This window comes from Larimichthys crocea, chromosome XIX, assembly GCF_000972845.2.
Source record: "Larimichthys crocea isolate SSNF chromosome XIX, L_crocea_2.0, whole genome shotgun sequence".
NCBI classification, from domain to species: domain Eukaryota; kingdom Metazoa; phylum Chordata; class Actinopteri; family Sciaenidae; genus Larimichthys; species Larimichthys crocea.
Genome location: NC_040029.1, coordinates 12,732,446 through 12,754,522, shown reverse-complemented (window position 1 = coordinate 12,754,522; position 22,077 = coordinate 12,732,446). Strand labels below are relative to the sequence as shown.

Genomic DNA, 22,077 nt, shown 5'->3' with positions numbered 1-22,077 from the left:
AAAAGGGAAGTTGCATATTAGCCTCTCGGTGATCTGTGCAATGCACAGAAGGGACACATGCAGTGATAGCAGTGACATTTCTGACCTGCGCGAGGAGTTGTCTCTTTACAAAGACGATGGAAACAGGCAATTTAATGAAAAGTGGATGGATGAATTTTCCTTTATGATCCTAAACAACTGTGCTTAATTCACCAAACAACTGCTATATGCAAAGTTGCTATCAGGCACCATCACAGACATAAGACATTTTATCTAATAATTGTTATTAATATTTCTTCATTAACTGGCCACTGGCTCTGGCCTCCAAAGAGCCAAAGAGAGTAAAAGAGGTGGATCTTGATCTATGCACAACTTTAAGCCTTAATATAATGTGAACAGGTGAGTTGTATATAAATTCACCCTCAGTACAGTTGTCATGAACAGGGAAATTAGCTATAGAGACCAAAACTGTTTTTTGTACCAGGCTGTAAACATGTTTATTTCTGCTGTGAAGTTGGACTTTTGAACATGGGGACTCATGGAGACTGACTCACTTCTGGAGCCAGCCTCAAGTGGACGTTTAAGGAACTGCAGTTTTTGGAACTTGCATGTTGAATTGCCTCTCGGTTTACACCAAGCAGATTTTGAGCCATCAGTCTCATCAGTGTTTACTCAGTTTTACTCATGAGAAAAATGCTATTACAACATTTGAATAACCAAATCAAGGCAGCCAAATTCTTTTCAAGAAAGTGACATGATTTATGTTTTTTGCTCATTTAGAAATGCGGCAAAACGAAGCAAAGCACAATCTGGAATATAATGCATGTGTTCTCAGTCAGGTAGGCTCAGGATGTCCAAATACTATCCACTGTGGTCTAATATCATCTCTCTTTGGGCAAACCAATAGAGAAAAAAATCTTTCACAACTATCTAGCATCTGCAATTTTGAGAAGAAACTTGTAGATGTCAGTATGTTCGAGAGGTCACAGACTAATCAAAGCAAAGCTTTAATTGTCAAACAGTGGGGGAAAATACGGCCCCTTTAACAGAAGTGAAGCTGTTGTGGTGTGTCTTGTAAATCCGGACTGGATCCGCATTAGTGTCAGTTAAATTGCTCAAATGTGAATTAAACACAACTCTTCTGTCTGCGTGTTTAAAGTCTAAAATCAAAGATGTGAACAGATGAAGGAAGCTTCTTCTCACTTCACTTAAACCTTTTATGAAACTGCAAATCCGCAGCAGACCTACTTGTTGTTCCGTCGACCTATTTTTTCAGCTAAATCAAATTCTCTGTTCGCTTCCCAGCTGCGTTTTGATAAGAAGCACATGTGCTGGAATGGGGCGAGCTTATTGTTGTTTGACTGTATAATATAAATCTGTAACAGTTGGTTATCGTGGATGTGGAAAGGTATCCCATATCTACTGAGAGCCAAAGAGTTGTTTGGTGTGAATTGTGTAGAGAGAGCCAGAGTCGTGAAATGTGTCTGACGTTTGCTTGAGAGTGAACACACAGCTGACTCGTATCATATGAAGGGAGAGTGTGTTGACGGGTTTATAGTTCATGGCTCTGTTATCATAGCACAGCTTCAGTTGAGATCTTTAATTGCTTACAGACAGATGGTGCAGAAGAAAAGATGGTGGTTAACTGTGTGTGTGCACCTCATATTTAATGTAAAGAAGTCAAAGGTGGATGGAAAATTATGACAACAAACATGAATTATGCATTTCCAGTTTGATTCATGTTTTTGCTTCAATAATGATCACTCACTTCAGAAGCTGATGATTTTAGATGTACATTTAAAAGTACATTTTGGGGAACAGACTTATTCATTTTTTTGCTGATGAGAATTCATTTATGTATGTTCAATATGAAGCTGGAGCCAGCAGGCGGTTAGCCTAGCTTAGCATAAAGCCTCTAGCCTTGCTCTGTCCAAAATCTACCAGCTACTTTAAGGTTCACTAATAATAACAATAACAATATCACATTTCCACTGTTAACAACATCACCCAAAATAAGGCAATATTTCTACTTCTGTATGTTGTGCTCTATGGTTAAAAAACAATTTCATGATTGTGTATAATTATTAATGCAAATGAGGAGTAACTAACACTCCACTGGATGCATGTGTGTCTTTCCTTCATTCAGGACTTCAGGGAGAAGAACACCGACCACATGCGTCCTGACATTGTGGCCTTGCTCAAAAGCAGCAAGAACGCCTTCATCTGCGGCCTGATGGGAATCGACCCTGTGGCAACCTTCCGCTGGGCTGTGCTGCGAGCCTACTTCAGAGCCCTGGTGGCTTTCAGGGAGGCCGGACGTAGACACACTCACAAGAAAACTGGTGAGGAAATGTTTAGTGTAATCCTTATTCTCACTCACCTTCTTACTGTGAGTCGTAGGATCCCACATAAACTGAGCCCTCCAAGTAACTTTCTACTTTCCTTAGATACTCTATGTGCGAGCTCGTCTATGTTGAAAAGACAATGCAATGTTAAAGATGGTCAGCTACAAGATAACTGGTACAGCATGTGCCCCGTGTGCCAAGGCTGCGTCCTCACTGCAGCCTCCAGCTCTTTACTACGTGTCAGTGCTTATTATTCCTGTTCTTTATCTGGATCCCCATTAGCTTCCACAAACAGGGTCACTGCTGTCTCTCCTTTCCTGCCTGCCTTCAGCTGCATGACTAACTAAAGGAGAAGGTGAATAAAGTTAAAAAAGCCCCAAAAATACTATCTATTGAAAAAAAAAAAAAAAAAAGATAAAAGTGTGCTGGCAGCCGCCATGTTGGTGGTCCTGCCTTTTATGCCTTGAGGCTAATCTAAAAATCGGAAACAACATGGGTAATTGGTGGAGCTGAGGCGGGATGAGCCAAACAAGCCATCGCTAATGGCACCTACCTGTCAATCAAAGTGACCTCTGTGTTAATTCTGCATTACTTTAAGCCTTAATATCATTTGAACAGGTGAGTTCAGCATCGGTGTATGAATGGTTAGGTCCTAAAACTCATGAGCAGTCGGAAGACTAGAAAGGCACTATATAAGTACAGTCAGTTTAACACTGTCTGTTGCTACATATATACCTAAATGTGCAGGGCCTCGGTAGGGTCAATTATCCACATATATGTGAGACTTCTTTTTTTTCCGTGGTCTTCGCTAAAATTATGTCTTTTTTTAATGATTGTTGACTATTTTATGTTACAGAGAAATATGTTTTCAAGGGCTTTAAATTCATACTGATTATCAGATGTGAGGATTTGATTTCTTTCTCTGTTTCATATCATCTTTGGGTTTTGGACTGTTGCTCACACAAAACAAGCTATTTGAGGGATTTGCAATGATCATTTTTCACTTGTGTTTGACATTTTATAGACTAAACAGTCAATTAATCAAAATAATAATGAAACTCATTAATCCATACACTCAGTTTGAACCCAAAATACACACAGCTTATTTTTCCTCCTGCATGTTGTCAGAAAAAGGAAAAACTCTCCCAAGGCTGAAGCAGGCAACAATAATGTTTTCTCATGCATGACTGTTTATGCTAATAGATTATTTTAACTTCTAAACTTACAAACACTCATGGTTATCCTAAACTATCATTCATAACTGCAAAGAAAGCTGCTCTCATGCTGTGATGTCCACAGCCTTGTTTTAATTGGCCCAAGATCAACGTGGTGTGTTTGGGGAGGTGAAGAGTTTTAACTCGAAGTCGTGCTTCTGCTTGTTGATGATGACGGGGAAGAGGAGGAGGAGGAATACGAGAGTTTTGATCTCCTTCAGTGTTTATTTTCACAAACTGGAGGAATGTTAAAGTGCAGAGAGTTTGAAAATGTCACCACCAACTTATCTCAGAGGGGTTTGTTCCTCACACATGAAGTATTCCTTCTCTAATTCGGGTCCTTTTCTTTTGTTCTTGAACCTCTTTGCCGATTTTTTTCTCCTGTTTAATTCACCTTACCTTACTTTTCCTTTCATGTCCTCTGTTTGAGCACTCATCATTTTTCTTTTCTTGTTTTTATACATTTTTCTTGAACATAAAATATAAAATAAAATTTCCTGTGTGATATAAAATGGAGCTGCTTTATCAAACGTTATGTCTCATTTTCTCTTCCTTTTGCCCTCCTTGCTCTGTTTCAGGGAATGATGCAGCAGTTCCCTGTGCTGTTGTCAAAACTGTGGACAGTTTCAGTTTCCTCCATCACCCTGTTCACCAGAGGAGCCTCGAGATCCTCCAAAGATGCAAAGATGAGAAATACAGTAAGTAACTTGAAATACCTCAAGATGGAGTTAGAGTTAAGATAGAGTGGTCTGATTTTTTTTTTTTTTTTTTTTGTAAAAAAGGGGGATTTTTGTTTGGATTTTTGTGCTCGCGTATCACGACATTCCTCTGTTTCCTGCCGCATGAGGACAATGTCTTCATAAACAGGGTGCTCTTGAGGTGAGAGCACCTCAGAATAAGTGCTGTTATTCCAACGTGAAAACAGAGGAGAGAAGAGGAAATAGTGCTTCTGCTAGGCCAGTTCAGTCACAGATATTAGTTAGTTAATATAGTAAAGATATAGTAAAACAAAAAATAAAAATGTATATGTGACATTGAGGTTTCTGAAGAGCCGTCATGTTGGCAGTCCGACCTCTTCCGTTAACCCAGTCTCCCGGCAAATCTAAAAAAAGATGGATCATCAGCAGACTGAATGACGTCTGGGTGCTCTAATGAGCCAACAACAGCACCTACCTGTCAGTCAGAATGGCCACATGGCTGTTCTCCATAACTTTAAGTCTTAACATAATTTGGACAGGTGTGTAAAACCTCACCCTCAGTACAGTTGTCATGAACGGGGAAAATAGCTATAGAGACCCAAACTGTTTTTTGTACCAGGCTGTAAACATGTTTATTTCTGCTGTGAAGTTGGACATTTGAACATGGGGACTTATGGAGACTGACTCATTCTGTAGCCAGCCTCAAGTGGACGTTTAAAGAACTGCAGTTTTGGGGACTTCTGCATTGGCTTCATTTCCAGGCCATGGAGGTTGCTGCTTGGTTACAAACTGATTTTGACAGATATTTGCATTATGGACGGGTTTTTTTTGTTTTGTTCTGGCAGTGACCTAAAAAAAAAAAAAAGGACCCCTGTACGCAGGAGAAATGGCTTGTATTATTTATGTTGTATTCAAAATGCTCCCATCAGTCGGTGTATTTGTTTTTAGATTAGTTTCAATCCAAAAGACGTTTTTTTTTGTTTTGTTTTTTTGTATCTTTCTCCTTTAAATGTGTTGGGGAGTTTTCCACTCTGTGCATGAGTTTGAGTCTGATTCAGGTTTTTTTAGCCAAAACTATGACAATTTATTCTCATTCACCTCTGGCTGAATGTTTGTTTGGTTTGTCTGGAAGTGGTTCCTTTTCCCCAAGGTCGACTAATCCGGCTTAGAAATTTTTTGGGGGGTACATTAATGATATTTTGGAGTGATGCAGTATTTGAAAGGTGCTCATGTTAATGGGCTTTATAATGGCATGGATTCCTGTCGATAAAGGTCTGTTTGAACTGAGGTGAGCTGAGTGAGAAGTGCGCCCATCATCCCTTCACTAAGCTCAGCCCAATCAAAGGGATCAATTCCAGGCTTTATGGAAAGAGTAATGGGTCTCTCATGATTTTCAGCCTCACTGAGCTGGTTTTATTACTGCTATAAATAAGATATTGGAAATCTGGTATCTGGATCATTTTGAGCTCTGGTCAGGTTGACTCACCTAACAGCAGCAGCTCTTAACTGAACATGTTCCCACGCCTGAGTGAAGAGGCAAATGAATCAGTCCTACAGTATGAGAAGCAGCAGGGTTTAGTGACGCCCTCAGATTTTCGGGTCGTCCTTCATCACACATTTGGTCTCTGTTGTTTACGTACTCATTTCTATGAATCTGTCTTTGTGTGCCTTCAGGCGTGTCACATGGCATCATGTTATAAAGCAGCACTTTGTTCCAGTGGGATTTAACAGCTGAAATTAATTTCCAAGGAAAATTTCCAAGTAAATTCCCCAAAGAGTTTCCTCCACTAAAGGGAAACACGTTACACATGAACATCAGCATGCTAGCCATGGTTAGCACTCGGCCTGTAAAAACAGTTGTAAGGTGTCTTTGTGCGGCTTCGGAGGAAATGTCAAGTCTGAAAAAATGAATGTCAGGGGTTATCTCGCTCTGGGTTTGGAGCCTATAAAAGGAAATCCTGTGTTACAAACATGGTGTGGTCTTTGAAAGATGTGGACATTTAGCAGGCTTGTAATTTTCTAATAAAAAGTCTCCATGGGAATTAATGGAACTGTGACTAAACATTTCAATCTCTGCTGCATCGTTTTTAACTAACCACGCATTCTTTCTTTCAAGCTTCAACGAAAACATTTGCTTGTCTTAAAGGAATAGTTGAACATCATGGTGCTAATTATTTGATCTTGTGCTGAGAGTCAAATGGGAAGATTGATATCACTCCAGTTGCCAGGCAACCAGCAGAGCCTCCAGAGAGTTACTGGTCACAGTCCACATGTAATCTGGCACATGACCCCCCGTAAAATGGCTAATTGTTGTTGTTACACTTTGATTTCTGTACCAATTAATCAAATGTAACATGTTAATTAGTGAGCTTTAGAGGCGCTGGTCAGCAGGTTTTGTCAGCCTCTGTCACTTCCCCGTTTCAACTGTTTGTGCTAAGCTAACAGGCCGTAACTTCATGTTTACTGTACCGACAGGAGAGTGATATCAATATTCTCATCTAACTCAAGAAAACAAGTAATTGCCTTTCTAAAAATGTAGAATTATTCCTTTAATTAACTGGAAACGTGTTCATCTGCCAAAAGCGCACACGCCCTTGCGACTGACTTTTTCATAAGTCTAAAACAAGAGCCGGATGAACCTTTAGTAGTGGATGAAAGAAGGAGAGGAAACAAGGCAGCCAGAGAGATTTAAAGGATTTAAAGAGTTGGGATATTACCGGCAGGGTCATGATCAAGAAGGTGGTTCACCCAGGGCGAGGCTCAGGCATTGCACTCTGGCTGTGCTGACCCCTGCGAATTCCCCAAATGTGGGAATCGACTGCATAATCTCTGGTAGTGGGGGACTGCCCTGAAGTTTTTGGGGCGGCAGTAGCTCAGTCTGTAGGGACTTGGCTTGGGAACCAGAGGGCTGACATTTCGAGCCCAGTATGGACCAAAACCGAGATGCCCACGAGCAAGGCATCTCAGGGTGTCACTCTGCGAGGCTGCCCATCACTCCACCATTTGCATGTCTATGAGCCCTTTGTGTGTGTGGTTGTATTTCAATAAAGCACCTATTCTATTCAAAACATGTGAAATCTTTGTACAACATGCAGTATATCCATGGTAACAGCAATGAGATGATAAAGGTGAAGTAGGTGGAGGTCAATCAGAGAGACAGATGTAGATAAATCTCATGTGTCTGTTCCTCTCCTCTCCTCTCCTCTCCTCTCCTCTCCAGGTATCACAAGGAAGAATCCTCGCACACCTCTCTCAGATCTTCAAGGCACCAATGCCCTGAATGAGAAGGCCAGCTGGTGAGTGTGACACAATACAAAAAAAAATATCAATTCAGTTTTATTCATAAATTTGCCTCTGGGGGGGAAGCCTGGATTGAGATAAGAGGAAAAATAAAAGAAACCTCAGTCTGATTCATGCACATGGAGATCTTTGTTTTTCTGTCTTTTCTGTGTGTGGTAGGGTCCTGAGAAAATCTATTCAGAGGCAGTGACAGATCAGCTAAATAAACAACATTTATGATACTCCTATTGTCTCAAATGACTCTGTGTCTCTGCAAATTACAATCTTCTGCTAGTACTGCAGAATCTACTGAAAGTCCCTCACATCTCTGTCTTTCTCCCCCTCCCTCCATCTCTCTCTCCCCCCCTCCACCCCGGCCTCTGTAGGGATGGCTATGGTGTTGGCTGTAATGGTCGCAGTTCCAGGTCTGGTCGTCTGTCCTCAACAGGAAGTCCCGCCCTGGAAGAAGATGGGATCTTCCTCAACTCAACGAGCAGCAAGCTCCTGGAGAGAGCTCAGGGCATCCTACTGTGAGTCTGATATATAATATGTTGATGTTCCATTTACTCTTTTAGTTTTTAGCTAGTAGAAATTAGAAATGCTGTTTTTGTAGGCTTAACTGTTATCCAATTGCATTGTGGGTAGTGTAGTAGCCAGGATATTCAGAGGAAGAAGCATATAGGTAATAAAAGTTAGTGTCATCTGTTTTGAGTCCCTCTTAATGAATGGACATACATGTTACAGTCATTTACTATAAAATATCTCTCACCTGTAGGAGAAACAAAAACTGCAAAATCAAGCCAACCCTTCCTAAGGTAAGACACAAACACGACCCAACATGACGACGTCATCAGAGACAGTTATCAGTGAGAGGTCTCGGTGTCAGATGACAGACAAAGGTTCACGTATGATCTGGGTCTGGTTCTTTGCAGCACTTGTTGGACGTGAAGTCTCTGCGCTACCTGAGCAGCGTGACGCTCCACGACCGCATCACCAAGTCTCTGCTTCACCTTCACAAGAAGAAGAAACCGCCCAGCATCAGTGCACAGTTCCAGGTGAGTGCTGCCGTCACCCTCTGCTGGAAAACACGTGAAGTACAACAACATTAGTGACTCAGCAGCAGCAGCTTGTACTGATGATAACATACACACTTTTCTGCACTGCTTATAAATATAATGCATACTGTGGCCTGAATAAAGACATAAATCACAATATGAGCTATTATTATGTTACTTTACTTTAGATTGTGCTGTAGCAGAACGTTTTTCTTTGGATAGATTAGATTAGATTAGATTAGATTAGATTAGATTAGATTAGATTATACTTTATTCATCCCACAAAGGGGAAATTCACTTATTACAGCAGCAGAAAAGTGTAATATACACTACAGAAATTAGAGTAGAAAGGGAAAAACACAACGAACAGACAGGAGTATCTTATAACCTACACAATAAACAAAAAAACAAACAACGTGCAAAACAAGATAGAACAGGATGTGATGTCAGTGCTTTGTGTTTGTGTGTGCAGGCGTCCCTCAACAAGCTGATGGAGACTCTTGATCAGTCAGAGCCGTACTTTGTCAAGTGTATTCGCTCCAATGCTGAGAAGGTAACTACTGCTGCAGAAGCTTAAATACAGCTTCTCATCATGCCTGCAGCTGATTTCTGTTTCATGTTATTTACCCTCTCTCTCTCTCTCTCTCTCTCTCTCCATCAGTTGCCGTTGCGTTTCAATGACAGCCTGGTGCTCAGACAGCTCAGATACACAGGAATGCTGGAAACCGTCCGGATCCGACAATCAGGATACAGCATCAAGTACACCTTCCAGGTAATCCTCTCTGACTAACATCTCACAGCAGATCAGTAGTCGATATCATGATACAGAGGGACTAGTTGATGCTGCGCGTCATTGTAGATCAATCCTTCATCTGTGGCTTTAGTATGGTGCAGCAATTTAGCAGTGGCAGTGCATCTACAGCAGATATGCAGCATGGGACTCTGTAATCATGATAGACCTTCTGATGACCGAATGTGTTAAAAAACAAAATGATATATTTAGAGAAGGAAAGAGTCCTTCTGTCCCTGCGAAGAAGCAGATGTGTTGTCACTGCAGTCAAACAGCATCTCCAGCTCAGAGTAGCTTGCTGAGGATTTAGTCTAATCATATCGCAGCTCATTTGTCACCTATTCCTTTGTTCGGTCCCACCTGCTTTACGGTTTGTTTTGGAGACCTTTTTCGTGAGATTAGCGTGATGACAAAATGGCTGTTAATATGTTTATGTGGTCATTTTATCTGGTTGCATGGCATGCATTGATATTTCTGATTGTTTATCTTTGTTGTGCTGTTTGCAGCTGTGTGTTTAACTGACTCCTTTCCCTTCTTGGCATTGTGTGTGAGTACACTGTAAGCCATTGAAAACATGAGTCAAAATCTTTGTTTGCCAGAACATACTTGGCAGATAAAGTTGATTCTGATACTAATCTTACTTTTTATTGCTGCACAAACATGGCCACATGTTGAGATTCACTGTAATGAATCTACTAGGAATACAGTTATTTTAGCCTGTTTCTGATTGTATCTTATCATGTTACACTGCTTTAATGACCACACATACACACTCACCTGTTGCAGGACTTTGTGCGTCACTTTCATGTGCTGCTGCCTCGAGGCACGAGCCCGACCAAGTCAGGCATCAGGGAGTTTTTCAGACGGATCCACCTGCCACCTGCCGGCTATCAAGTGGGCAACACAATGGTACAGATTCTGGAAATCAGTTCATCTCTTTTACATTAGGTGTGCCATCTTGTTTTACTGCAGAGCTTCATTTAAATGTCCCTGTGCGACGCAGGTGTTCCTGCGGGAGGCGGAGCGTCAGCGTCTTCAGACCCTCCTCCATCAGGAAGTCCTGCGGCGAATCGTCACACTGCAGCAGCGCTTCAGGGCCGTCCTGGAGAGGAAGCACTTTGTTAACATGAGGCAGTCTGCCAGTGTCATCCAGGTGAGATGTTAGAAGTGGTCAGCAATTCTCCAACTCTGTGTCCACATCCATGCAGATAAAAAAAATCATATTCTAATTAACTATTAAATTATAGTTGTGTAGTTGTGCATCATGAATCAGTTCTTCCCTCTGAACTTTTCAGGTGGAGTTTCCATAGTCCATTAAGGCTACTTAGCCTGAGACTGTTTAAACAGTAATGGGGGTGCATTTACTCTCTGACTCACTGATACACATTTAAGCCCTTACAACATATATTCGTCTTCTTGAGGGATTGGCTTTAAATATATTTCAAGATATATCCCATTTGAAACGTATCAGAGCAGCAGAACAACCTTTAAAAAACATATTAAGCAGTAACTTAACACCTTTTAAAATCTTCCTGCTGACCTGCAGTTATTTAACCTCTCACCTTGCTGCAGTGATGTACACGTGTACCCCAGGACTCTGTGACATCACTTTTGGGTGTGGTTGGTTACACGTGCACGTCTGAACGCACTTAATCACACATCACACAAACCGTCAGAGACGAAATAGGCCTGAAACTCTCAAACCAGAGAGGACAGCGAAACACTCTTTAGTCTCTAAGGACCACTGTGACTGAATGTGTTGATTGACTAAATGATTAATAACATCTTTCACAACTAAACTCAGTGAGTTTTGAGAAGGAAAATAAAAGATACGTTGTTCGACTACAAACTGATACTGTTGAAAGGAAAGAAAGAAGGACAGAGGGAGTGAGTGAGAGAATGAAAGAAAGCAAACAGCGAAAGGATTGATGGAGGGAGAAAACACTGCATTCAGGCGGTATGTTTTTTCTGGAATAGCCCTCAGAGGGGAGCTGTCCAAATCTTTGTCAGGCTGAAAGAAAACACTGAGTCAGTCCAGAAACAGTGAAACACTGAGCAGGAGCCAATGATCCACAGATAACATTTATTAGAAGAATAGCAAATAGCAAAATTAACATACACTGTAAACTGCTTTTTGAGCTTCGTTCTATGAGGTCTAATATTTGTTATTTTTAGGCTAAAAATGTGTGAAAAAAATCTGAACCTTGCTTTTAAATAGCAAAGTTGGTCAGAAATGAAAGTTTCTGTTTTCACATGACAAGAATTCTGTCCTGCATTTAATCTGTTTTGACGAAAATGTAATGAAATGAAATGCAAAGTGTTTTCAGCCTGTTTGAATTTGTCCAAAAATTCCGGTGGTGTCTGCCAGGTACAGGTGCCAGATAAGTCTGTCATACTGTAGTGCGCCATGAATAACACAAATATTAAATTCCACAAATTTGAAAAGTATGTTTCATTGCAACCCAGCAGGAAGGTGGAGTATTTTTAGAGGTCAGAAGGGGAAATAAAAGCTTTTCTGTTTCACAAATATCAAGATTTTTAGCCCAAAGTCTTCAGGTACATCAAACTCAGTAAAATCAGTAAACACGCTGGAACCTGTAATTCCAGCTCTTTTCAATGAAGCACTTTTTTCTCTCTTCTGTGTTTCTGCAGCAATGGTGGCGACGCTGCCTCCTCAAAGAGGCTTCCATCAACTCGGGTGTTGAGGAGGAGGCGGTGGTGTGTTTGCAGGCGGCCTGGAGGGGCTACAGAGAACGCAGGAGGTTCTTGCAGTGGCGGGAGTCTGCCGTTGTTATCCAGAAGAACTGGAGAAACTTCTGTCGTCGTAGATCTTTGGCAGCTGTGACGATTCAGACAGCCTGGAGAGGATTCAGGGAGAGGAACCGCTACTGTCGGACATACAGGAGTGTGACACAGCTGCAGGCGATGGGCAGGGGATACCTGGCTCGACTCAGGTGAGAGCATGAGTGTGTGTGTTTGTGTCGTACATTTGAGTCGATGTTTTAAAATGAAATTTCATTTATCTGCATCAGCTTTAATAATCAGATTAAACTTGGTGTTATCTAATGCACACCTGGTGGATGATAGGACAGTGAAATCTCTGTCAGTTCTTTAGTGACATCAGGTATCAAACATTTACAACATTTAAAAACAGTAATAAAAAAAGTCAGTGTAATTTTGATTGTCAAAACATTCCTGTGTGAACATTATAATTTAACTGTATGAGTTTTTTCTTACTTAAAGGGTGTTTTACTTTCTATTTCTGAGCTTTGCTTTCTGCAGGAAGCTCTTTATTTCTGTAAAATGATCAGCAACTTCTTGCAGCAGCAAACTTTTGTTGCAATCTTTTCAAGAAGAGGGTTATTTTTTTAATAAAGCAGCTATAATCAATATATTTATAATAACAATGGATCACATGACTACTTGTATTTGAAAGGGGTCACTTATAAATTACTCTCCAGTTACCCTCTGCTCTGTTAAGTGTTTTAGCTTCTTTCAGCTCATGTTTTGGTTTTCCTTCCAACTTTACTGCATTGGTTCAGTATCACTGCTCTCAGCCTTGTTTTTAGCCACAGCAGGCAACTCTTTCAGTGTAAAATCTATAAAAGAGACGGTCTCCAACCTGCTCATCTACATCTAACAGCAGAGTCGACAGACAAAGTTAGCTGCTCAAGAAACAGATATTTCCCTCAGGAGTTGGTCCCAAAACAGAGCTTTAAAAAAGAATATTGAACTTTCAAAATAAATGCTATGTCACTCTGTAACTCTGTAACTGTTTGCTTACGATTACAGTATATCCTATCAACTTGAAAAAATGTCAGTATTGTGTTCACAGTTGTTTCTGCCACCAAGTGGCCCAAAAAATCAGTTGTTGCAGGTCTAAGTGAAAATGTGTTTAGAATACTTAATGTAAAATCGTTGGTGTGTAATATTCTGTTTTCTTTTGTTTTATTCACTGATAATGTCTATAGGTTCAGTGATGTGAAGGAGCGTGAAAGACTCACACAACAGAGTCCACCAGCAGAGATGGATGCAGGACCCATGGTGGACCTCCCCTTATCAGAACAGGAAGCTTACATCCAGGATATCTCTGGAGAACTTTCTGAAGACTCTAAACCGGTTCTGTTAGACGTGGGAGAGACAGAAAAAGAAGAGGACTCGGAGCGAAGCAGGAACATAGATGAGACGAGTCATAAGAACCGCTCAAAGCGAGAGAGCAGACGAATGAGAGAGCTGGAGCAGGCTCAGTTTAGCTTAGAGCTTCTTAAGGTCCGAACCACCAGTGTGGGAGGTCCTCTGCAAGAAGACTCGATCCTAGACGGCAGCACCCGTCAGCTGGAAGACCATCACAGGCATTCTCCACGGGGATCTCCAGTCAGTCATGGAAGTTTTGAACTGCTCAGTGTGGAAGATATGGAGACTGATGGCTCTGGAGGTTTTGGTTCTCAATCGACTGCACTTCAAGAACCTCCCCAAGCACTGGATATTAAGCTACCTGACGGGCTGAGAGATTCCAACTATAATGAAAAGCCTGTGATAGAGCTGCCCAATAAGGTGGAAAGTCCACGAGCAACATTTTATATTGCTTCTGACCAAAGTCCAGTTCATGTACCAAAATTTGAAAGCCCCAGTAAAGGGAGAAGGGAGTCCACATCTCGAAGACCTGTAGTGGTGCTGATCAGTATGCAGAAGGAGAGCCCTGTGGACGAGGGAGAGCTGCTGGCAGCCCAAACATTAGAAAGAGCTTCTGAAACAGAAGCAGCAGCATCTAAATCCCAAATGATCCCTGTTGCAGGTTTGGAAGTAACATCAGACATGGAACAGCCTCATGGGATTGCTATCCAAGCCAAGACAGATGTATTCAGAGTGGACCCATTGTCATCCGCCAATGGATCAAGTCCAGAATTACCAGGGATTTGCTCCTCAGAGGTGGACATCCAGATCATCCTTGAGCCAAAGGACAGCATTCTGCCCAATGTTCTCCCAAGTCAGCAGGAGAGGAAAGTGATCCGGCCTACACAGGAGGCTCCCAGCCCGGTCCTGGACACCAAACCTCCGAAAGCTCAGAAGAAGAGCTCAGGCCAGACTGTGATTGTGAACATGGTGGAGAAACCCTCCAACACTGTGTTCTCCCCACCTAGACGCAAGCTGCCCTTCTCCAAGTAAGTGACCCATTTTACTTAAGGATATGAGGGTAGGTCGTTTTATAACCTACTTTGTGGATGTTTAATGAATCCTTTCTCTAGCTAAAGTACAAATTCTGACATTCTAAACTTGTACCATTACTGTACAACAACCTCCATTACAATGACTCAAGATCTTTGCTCAGAAAATTCAGAAAAAGATCATTATACATCCTATTGAAGGAACTTATCCTAGTTAAAGTAGACTTGTTTACAGCTGGTGACCATGGTTTGGTATTTTACGACAAACCTTCCCTCCTACAAATAACCATGAAAGCTATCAATGACACCAGTAGTGATAATATATTTCTGCAGAAGCAACAGTTGAGTATAAAAGTAGATTTAGGAACTTTTGTAAATCATGTGATGATTTTTTTTTTTGTTGCAGGTCAGATAAGGATTTGGTGAACCAGGAAAGGTCTCTGTCCATGTACAGGGATGACTCCAAATCTGCTGGATCCAGAAACAGAGAGGTAGGACACACACACATCAAACCAGCATAAATATACAGCAGATTGATCAGATTTATACAGGACAAAGAAGCGTGCAGATGACAGACAGAAATGTATAATTTACAACTTATTTAACAGAATTTAGTCCCCAGTCCTGTGCAGACCTATCATCAGCCTTGTCTGCTAGCCAAGAAAATAGTTTTGTGAAATGCATTATATGTATTTATTATGTATTCACACATGCATACACAGATTTATTTGTACGTGTTGTTAACTTTAGAGTATCTGTAGCTACTTTTTGGAATTTTTTGGGAAGAATTTACCTGATAAAAGATGTATCAGGGACAGATGTTTGCTACTTTTACTTCTCTAGATTCAGTCTTATACACATTCAAGGTCCAGTGTGTAGAATTTAGTTGGAACTAGTGGTGTAATCGCTGCATTGCAATCTCCTGACATCACCTTCACCATCTTAGTGAAAACAGCACTTGAAAGTCCGAGTCTAGAGTCAGTATTTAGTTTGTCTGTTCTGGGCTACTGTAGAAACCGGGTGTTTCAACATGGCGGCCGCCATGGAAGAGGACACGCTCCCACTGTAGATATAAAATTAAAATAAAATTTAAAAAAAATGAAAAGATTATTTTTTTCAGGTGATAATACATGCATTAAAACATAGTTATGAATATTATATCACGTCTGCCTTATTCTGAAAATGAAGGCCTCAAATGTTACACATAATCAATTTCAGTCTCGTGCATGTTCACACACAAACACACATAGACACACACACGTTAGCAGCTGACCTGATGTTCCTGTGGTTGCCTGGAAGCAGGTGGGTCGACCTGGCCCCAAAAAGAAAGCGCGAATGTCCAGGACGCGCTCCGACTTCCTCACCCGCTGTAACTCTGAGGGGGCGACCCAGTCAGATGACGACGATGAATACTACATCCCCGCACACTCCCACACGCTGCCCCCCTCCCTGTCTCCCTCATGCGTCCACCCCGAGGCTGACTGTCACAGTGATTCTGAGATGGTAAAATACCGGATCTCTAGAGGTCCCGTGACCTCTTAAGCAAGCGACTGTTTCCTGTCCACTCAGTCTGCCCCACACACCACCACCCTCTTTTCAGGTGGACCTGGCCAAGCGGCAGGGGAGCAGCCTTTTAACACTGCTAACCACACCTTCGTCACACTGTTCACTACTGTCGGACTGTTTGACTGCTGAGCTGCAGTCTGGTTTTCTGGTCCTGTCTGGAGTGAATGGCCTTGCACGTCACACTGGTGGCTGTCGGTTTGAAACTCGGCCCAGGCTGTGTCATCTACCCTCTCACTTCTAGACTTCTTTCCTCTTTTCATCTCACAAGAATATATCTCTTCATCAATGGATACATCAACATTTTGGAGTTTAATCTGATATTTTCCTTTAGTAAATACATGCCATGTTGTCATGTAGGACAGGGAATTAGTTTATTATGTATTGATCTTTTCATTGTTTTTTAGTAACAGACAACAGCAAGACATGCATGTTTCCCATTTTAGATGGATAAACACTTTGAATGATTAGTTAACTGTCAGAACTTTTGGTAATTCATTTTCTAATCAAGTCAGTTGAATAATTGATTAACAGCACCAGTTCTGAACAAAAGGTATTTGTCAGTATATAACACATGAATGTTGTCAGTCATTTACCCACAGATGAAGAAGAAAAGCTCTCAATGTGTTGCAGGAAAAATAAAAGGTTAAAACTCAAAATGCCACATATGAAGGTATCCCTATGTCTTCTTCTTCTTTGACAACAAGGACTGACTGAAGATCCTGTCCATTCATATTTTGACAACACGACACATCATGCCTCGCGTCGCACTGCACGCCGACCGCTGCTGCCGTTGCATGCTGGAACCGTCCAAACCTCGAGCCGAGTAACTTCTCACTAACAACGTCGTTTTCTACCAGGATCTTACGAGCATGACTTCTGTTTCTCTCTTGATATCAGCAGTACACTCTGCTGATTTCACTCAACCTCTTCATACTCAGTAGATTCATTACATCAGTATACATTCAGTAGCATCACTAGAAGCAGGAAATAAATAATGCTATTTATAATAAGTAAATAACTTACCTCAATGTGTAGTCATGCTATGTAGTAGTGATGTAGAATTAAGCATTCTACTCTCTACGTTATAGAACAAACAGTATACATGTAACTCATAATAACATAATTTTTCTGTCCATAAGGCTCCACAGAGGAGCCAAACTGTGTTAAACAGGAAACTGAGCAATTGAAATTGAAATACATGTTCATACATTTCTCTGCTCTCCAGCCATCTCACAAAGACCAGAAGAAGATCCATAAGACCATGTCGTCAGGAGACCTGGGCAAGGTGGAGGTCCTCAGGAAAACCTCCAGTCAGGATGGAAGGTAAGATCACTTAAATGCCTTTTTACTCGAAGTAAATAGTTTTTACACAGAAATGCTCCTGATGACCTCAGACTTTTATGTTTTAGTGGCTGCATCAGCTTTTACAGGCTGTAGAAAAAGAAAATGAACACGTTCAAGAGGTTAAATCTGTCTGTTTCAGCTCACTTATTTTAGTTGTACAAAAGAGTTCAGCACACAAATACATTGTGTGACCTTATATTTACTTGCAGTAATGCATTTCTCACCTAAATAACTTTTTGTTATGTTCTTTACTTTGTCTTTTGTAGTGGATATTTATCTATTGTTAATGTGTTTTATGTCAGCTTAAATTAATAATTTGTGTTTGTGATTTAGCAGGATGAGAGGAAAGATGAGATTCTGGAGTAAGACAAAGCATGGTGAGAAAAAACTGTCGAGAGAGAAGCAGGCCAGCAGGAGTGAGTCTGGAGAGACACACGGTAAAAAAAAAAAACCTACACACACTGAGCTGTCTTTCACCTTTGAGTGTAGATGTATAGGCACACACGCATGTATGTAAGATACAATTCATTTTAAGTAATTCACTGTCTCTCCACCTCCTTCTCCGTCTTTGGGTCCATCCTCCCAGAAGGCTCTTCTCCTCCTCACAGTCCAGATTTGGAGGCTGCCTCTTCTCGGGTGGTCAGGGACAGTAAGGAGAACAAGGAGCCGTCTCCAAAGATGAAGAGGCGTCGCAGTGTGAAGATCAGCAGCATCGCTCTGGAACCCGCCCAGTGGCAGAACGACTCACTGCACATCCTCACCTCGGCCCACGACTACCGCAGCATGAATGACTTCCTCATGAAGAAGGTGAAAGTGCAAACCTGAACCTGTGCACACAGCGCTGCTTCCACTTTTTAAAGAAAAGTTTGCCTCATTTTGTCCCAGTAAACAGCTGCATCAGCTGTTTTATTCACATTTCATCACCTGACTTGAATTGTTTGCTTGAAAATCATTTGTCCCTCCAGATCGCTGACCTGGAGTCTGAAGATGGTAAGAAAGACACCATGGTGGATGTCGTCTTCAAGAAAGCACTGAAGGAGTTCAGGATCAACATCTTTAACTCCTACTCCACCGCCCTGGCTGTAAGTCCTTGCTGCTCTTTATTCTTTGTTATATTTAATGAACTCTTGGATACTTTTCTCTGATTGTCTGTAAACGTTTACTGATGTGAAACTATAGGAGGATTCATTTGTCATAACACAAAGAGCACTGATGACCTCCCCCCAAATATTTTCTTTCCCCCTCGCCACCAGATGGATGATGGGAAGAGTATTCGTTACAAGGATCTCTATGCTCTGTTCGAGCACATCCTGGAGAAATCCATGCGTCTGGAGCAGAGGGACTGGAGTGAATCACCGGTAAAGGTGTGGGTCAACACCTTCAAGGTTTTCCTGGACGAGTTTATGACCGAGTTTAAGCCCATGGAGGGAACTATCGGCAGGGTAAGAATAAAAAAGTGGATGAATGAAGAAAATAACAGAAATCCTTGCCAGGACATAAAAACACTACACAATACATTTTAAGTAATAGATGCAGATGATATAAAGTATTAAAATGAAATTTATTATCAAATGCAGATGAAATTTACCTCTAGACACTCAGGGTCAATGGGTCATCTGCAGAGCTTTATAGCATAAGAGAGATCAGAGATTTATGGTTTAATTATTGGAAGGAACATCTTTTAAAGCTTCCGACATCTGGCAATACAAATATCATCTATTAATAAGAATTTATTATATGCGCAGAAATGACAAGAAATACACAAAATCATATTTCTCTCTGTCCAGGCTCCTAAACGTGAACGCAAGAAGTCGAGGAAGAAGGAAACGGACATTGTGAGTTGAAAATTTCTTGAAACTTTATATGTGTTTTGGAATAAAAGCAAAAATGGAGCTGAGCTGACTGGAGGCTCTGCTGCACCCTGCAGGTGGAAGAACACAACGGCCACATCTTCAAGTCCACACAGTACAGCATACCCACATACTGCGAGTACTGCTCCTCCCTCATCTGGATGATGGATCGAGCCTGCGTCTGCAAACGTGAGGAGTGGACACACACACACACACACACACACACAGAGTTTATAACTCTTTTCCAATGGATGGAGCTAACACTAACTTTAAATGTTGCTAAAGGTCACATTAGCATATTACAGATGATGTGATATCCTAATTTGCGTATTGATTTATTGATCTAAGACATTCAATTTGCACAGTTAAAGTTAGCGTTGCATAGTTAGTGGTTGTTGGTTGCAGTGAGAGAGGTCGGGTAGATCCAAATAATCACAAACTCACTGCAGGGACATCATATATATTTAATGTAAATAAATCAAATCAATCTACAAATCTACAAATTAAGAATATTGAAAAAGGGAAGGAGAAGTTGAGACAAACTATTTACATATTTAGAAACAATGCAGACAATTCAGAGACTCTGAGAGAAAGACTTCCTGCCTCCACACCACACCTCCTGCTGCCTGTGAGCAGAGCAAGAGGAGGGGCACAGACCACAGAGCTGTGGGCAGAAGGGCTGTGCAGCATGCATGGAAATGAATTATAATATCATATATATGTCTCACCTTTTCCCCTGATAATCTGAATAAGCCAGTAAATTTGTCTCATGTTGCTTTTTTAGAAAATAAGTCAGTTAAAGGGTCTGAAAAATCTCTAAATCTCGCGACAAAGTGGAAACACTGGAGACACCATAAAATGAGGGTTTAGTGAAAGTCAAAGTTGTGTTTTTCCTTAAGTATATCATATTCTGATACAGCACAGATGCAGTGGTTAGCACTGTCGCCTCACAGCAAAAGGTTCTTGGTTCTGTGTGGACTTGTTCTCCCTGTCTCTGCGTGGGTTCTCTCCGGGTACTCCAGCTTCCTCCCACAGTGCAAAAACATGCACTTAACAGGTTAACTGGTGACTCTAAATCATCTGTAGGTGTGAATGATTATTTTTCTGTGTGTGATGGCACAGGGTGTGCCCCATCTCTTTTCCACAGTTAGTTGGAAAAGTCCAAAGTCAGCCGTGACCATATAGGAACATGAAAATGGATGATTGGAAGTCACGTTGTAGGAGTTAATAATTAGAAATCATTAGATGTGTGTGAAGCTTTAATTTAAAAGATGAATGTATTTATCACTCAGTATTTATTTGCCTTCTCTTTGCATGCTTGAATTCAGCCTGAAAGCAGGTCATAAATATCTTCCACACAGCAGCAGCAGCAGATCCTAATGTTCTCCTAACTCACTTACCCACAGACACTCACACCCATGTATGTAGTTTTTATTTCCACCGCAGCACATTATCCCCCACACTCCTTTCACACACACAACCCGTTCACACTCGATTCGATTAAACCCTCTCCCTCTCCTTTCATGAATCTATCTTCTATCTAGTTACAAGATCCATCTGCATTTCAGATTTCAGTGAGCGGCGTGCATCACATCTAAACTCTCTGCCGCCGCTGCCTCAGTCTCAGTCTTTGAGGTCATGACTGACTGACTGCAGCTGTTGTTGTGCAGAGGTTCAGAGAAATGCCGTCAGTCTGATGTGTGTTGTGTTGTTCTGCAGTGTGTCGCTACGCCTGCCACAGGAAGTGCTGCTCCAAGATGACCACTAAGTGCAGCAAAAAGGTAGGAGGACATTTTTCTTGCTCACTATCTTTATCCTTTAATATGATAATAGTGTTCAAAACAGCAATCAATGTGGATGTAATCAGTTTGAACACCGATCAGAACAATGATTAGATTATTGCCTGCTTGATGTAGTTTGACACTTTTACAAGATTTTACAAGATATGTCTGTGTAATAGACATTACTGAGTGACTTACTCATTGTGTCATCTGTCTTGATGTCGTAGCATCAGTTACATACAGTTACAGTACAGTAAGCTCATTGTAAAACCGTCGTCTTTCTGTGTTTCTGTGTTCTTCTAGTACGATCCGGAGCTGTCGTCTCGGCAGTTCGGCGTGGAGTTGTCTCGTCTGACCAGTGAGGAGCGAACAGTGCCCCAGCTGGTGGAGAAACTCATCAACTACATCGAGATGCACGGCCTCTACACAGAGGGGATCTACAGGAAGTCGGGCTCCACCAATAAGATCAAAGAACTCCGCCAGGGGCTGGACACAGGTGAGACTGACTACTTCTTCTTCTTCTCCTCACAAAAAGGGAAACATGAATGAAAGTCGCTTTACCTGGACAAACCTCTGTTCCAGATGTGAACAGTGTGAGTCTGGACGACTACAACATCCACGTCATTGCCAGCGTTCTCAAACAGTGGCTCCGCGACCTGCCCAGCCCTCTCATGACCTTTGAACTGTATGAGGAGTTCCTCAGGGCCATGGGTAAGCAAGAATTGGCCCCTCTCACAGTCCAGAGGCTCCTCCAGCTGAGGGTCAGTTTAAGAAAGCGAACTGTTACTTGGTTACTGATGGTGTGTGCTTGTTTTCTTTTTCAGGTCAGCCAGACAAGCGGGAGGTGATACGAGGGGTGTATTCAGTGATTGACCAGCTCAGCAGGACACACCTCAGCACACTGGAGCGCCTCATCTTCCATCTGGTTAGGTGAGTGATGAGATAATAATCAACATGTGCTCTACAGCCTCAGGCAAGATGGCCTCTGTCGGAATTCTGGGTTTTGAAATG

General features: G+C 41.6%; 1 protein-coding gene and 1 pseudogene across 15 annotated transcripts in view; both read left to right on the top strand.

The window, feature by feature from the left end:
• Window positions 1-22,077, top strand: part of LOC104929550 (unconventional myosin-IXa-like) — a 135,000-nt gene that overhangs the window by 107,652 nt on the left and 5,271 nt on the right. For 10 of the 15 annotated variants that reach the window (XM_027291535.1, XM_027291533.1, XM_027291527.1 and 7 more), the window contains 25 exons: window positions 2,126-2,321; window positions 4,117-4,236; window positions 7,457-7,532; window positions 7,902-8,045; window positions 8,291-8,330; window positions 8,448-8,570; window positions 9,043-9,123; window positions 9,232-9,342; window positions 10,147-10,269; window positions 10,364-10,513; window positions 12,013-12,314; window positions 13,332-14,522; window positions 14,932-15,016; window positions 15,825-16,028; window positions 17,317-17,414; window positions 17,769-17,872; window positions 18,022-18,242; window positions 18,401-18,517; window positions 18,689-18,877; window positions 19,223-19,270; window positions 19,363-19,474; window positions 21,005-21,066; window positions 21,370-21,562; window positions 21,649-21,777; window positions 21,891-21,996. In XM_027291535.1, the coding sequence (XP_027147336.1) occupies window positions 2,126-2,321; window positions 4,117-4,236; window positions 7,457-7,532; window positions 7,902-8,045; window positions 8,291-8,330; window positions 8,448-8,570; window positions 9,043-9,123; window positions 9,232-9,342; window positions 10,147-10,269; window positions 10,364-10,513; window positions 12,013-12,314; window positions 13,332-14,522; window positions 14,932-15,016; window positions 15,825-16,028; window positions 17,317-17,414; window positions 17,769-17,872; window positions 18,022-18,242; window positions 18,401-18,517; window positions 18,689-18,877; window positions 19,223-19,270; window positions 19,363-19,474; window positions 21,005-21,066; window positions 21,370-21,562; window positions 21,649-21,777; window positions 21,891-21,996 (4,325 nt within the window). The remainder of the gene's footprint in view (window positions 1-2,125; window positions 2,322-4,116; window positions 4,237-7,456; window positions 7,533-7,901; window positions 8,046-8,290; window positions 8,331-8,447; window positions 8,571-9,042; window positions 9,124-9,231; window positions 9,343-10,146; window positions 10,270-10,363; window positions 10,514-12,012; window positions 12,315-13,331; window positions 14,523-14,931; window positions 15,017-15,824; window positions 16,029-17,316; window positions 17,415-17,768; window positions 17,873-18,021; window positions 18,243-18,400; window positions 18,518-18,688; window positions 18,878-19,222; window positions 19,271-19,362; window positions 19,475-21,004; window positions 21,067-21,369; window positions 21,563-21,648; window positions 21,778-21,890; window positions 21,997-22,077) is intronic. The other 5 variants (XM_027291528.1, XM_027291529.1, XM_027291531.1 and 2 more) reach the window with 5 other exon arrangements.
• Window positions 6,947-7,088, top strand: LOC113748362 (uncharacterized; annotated as a pseudogene).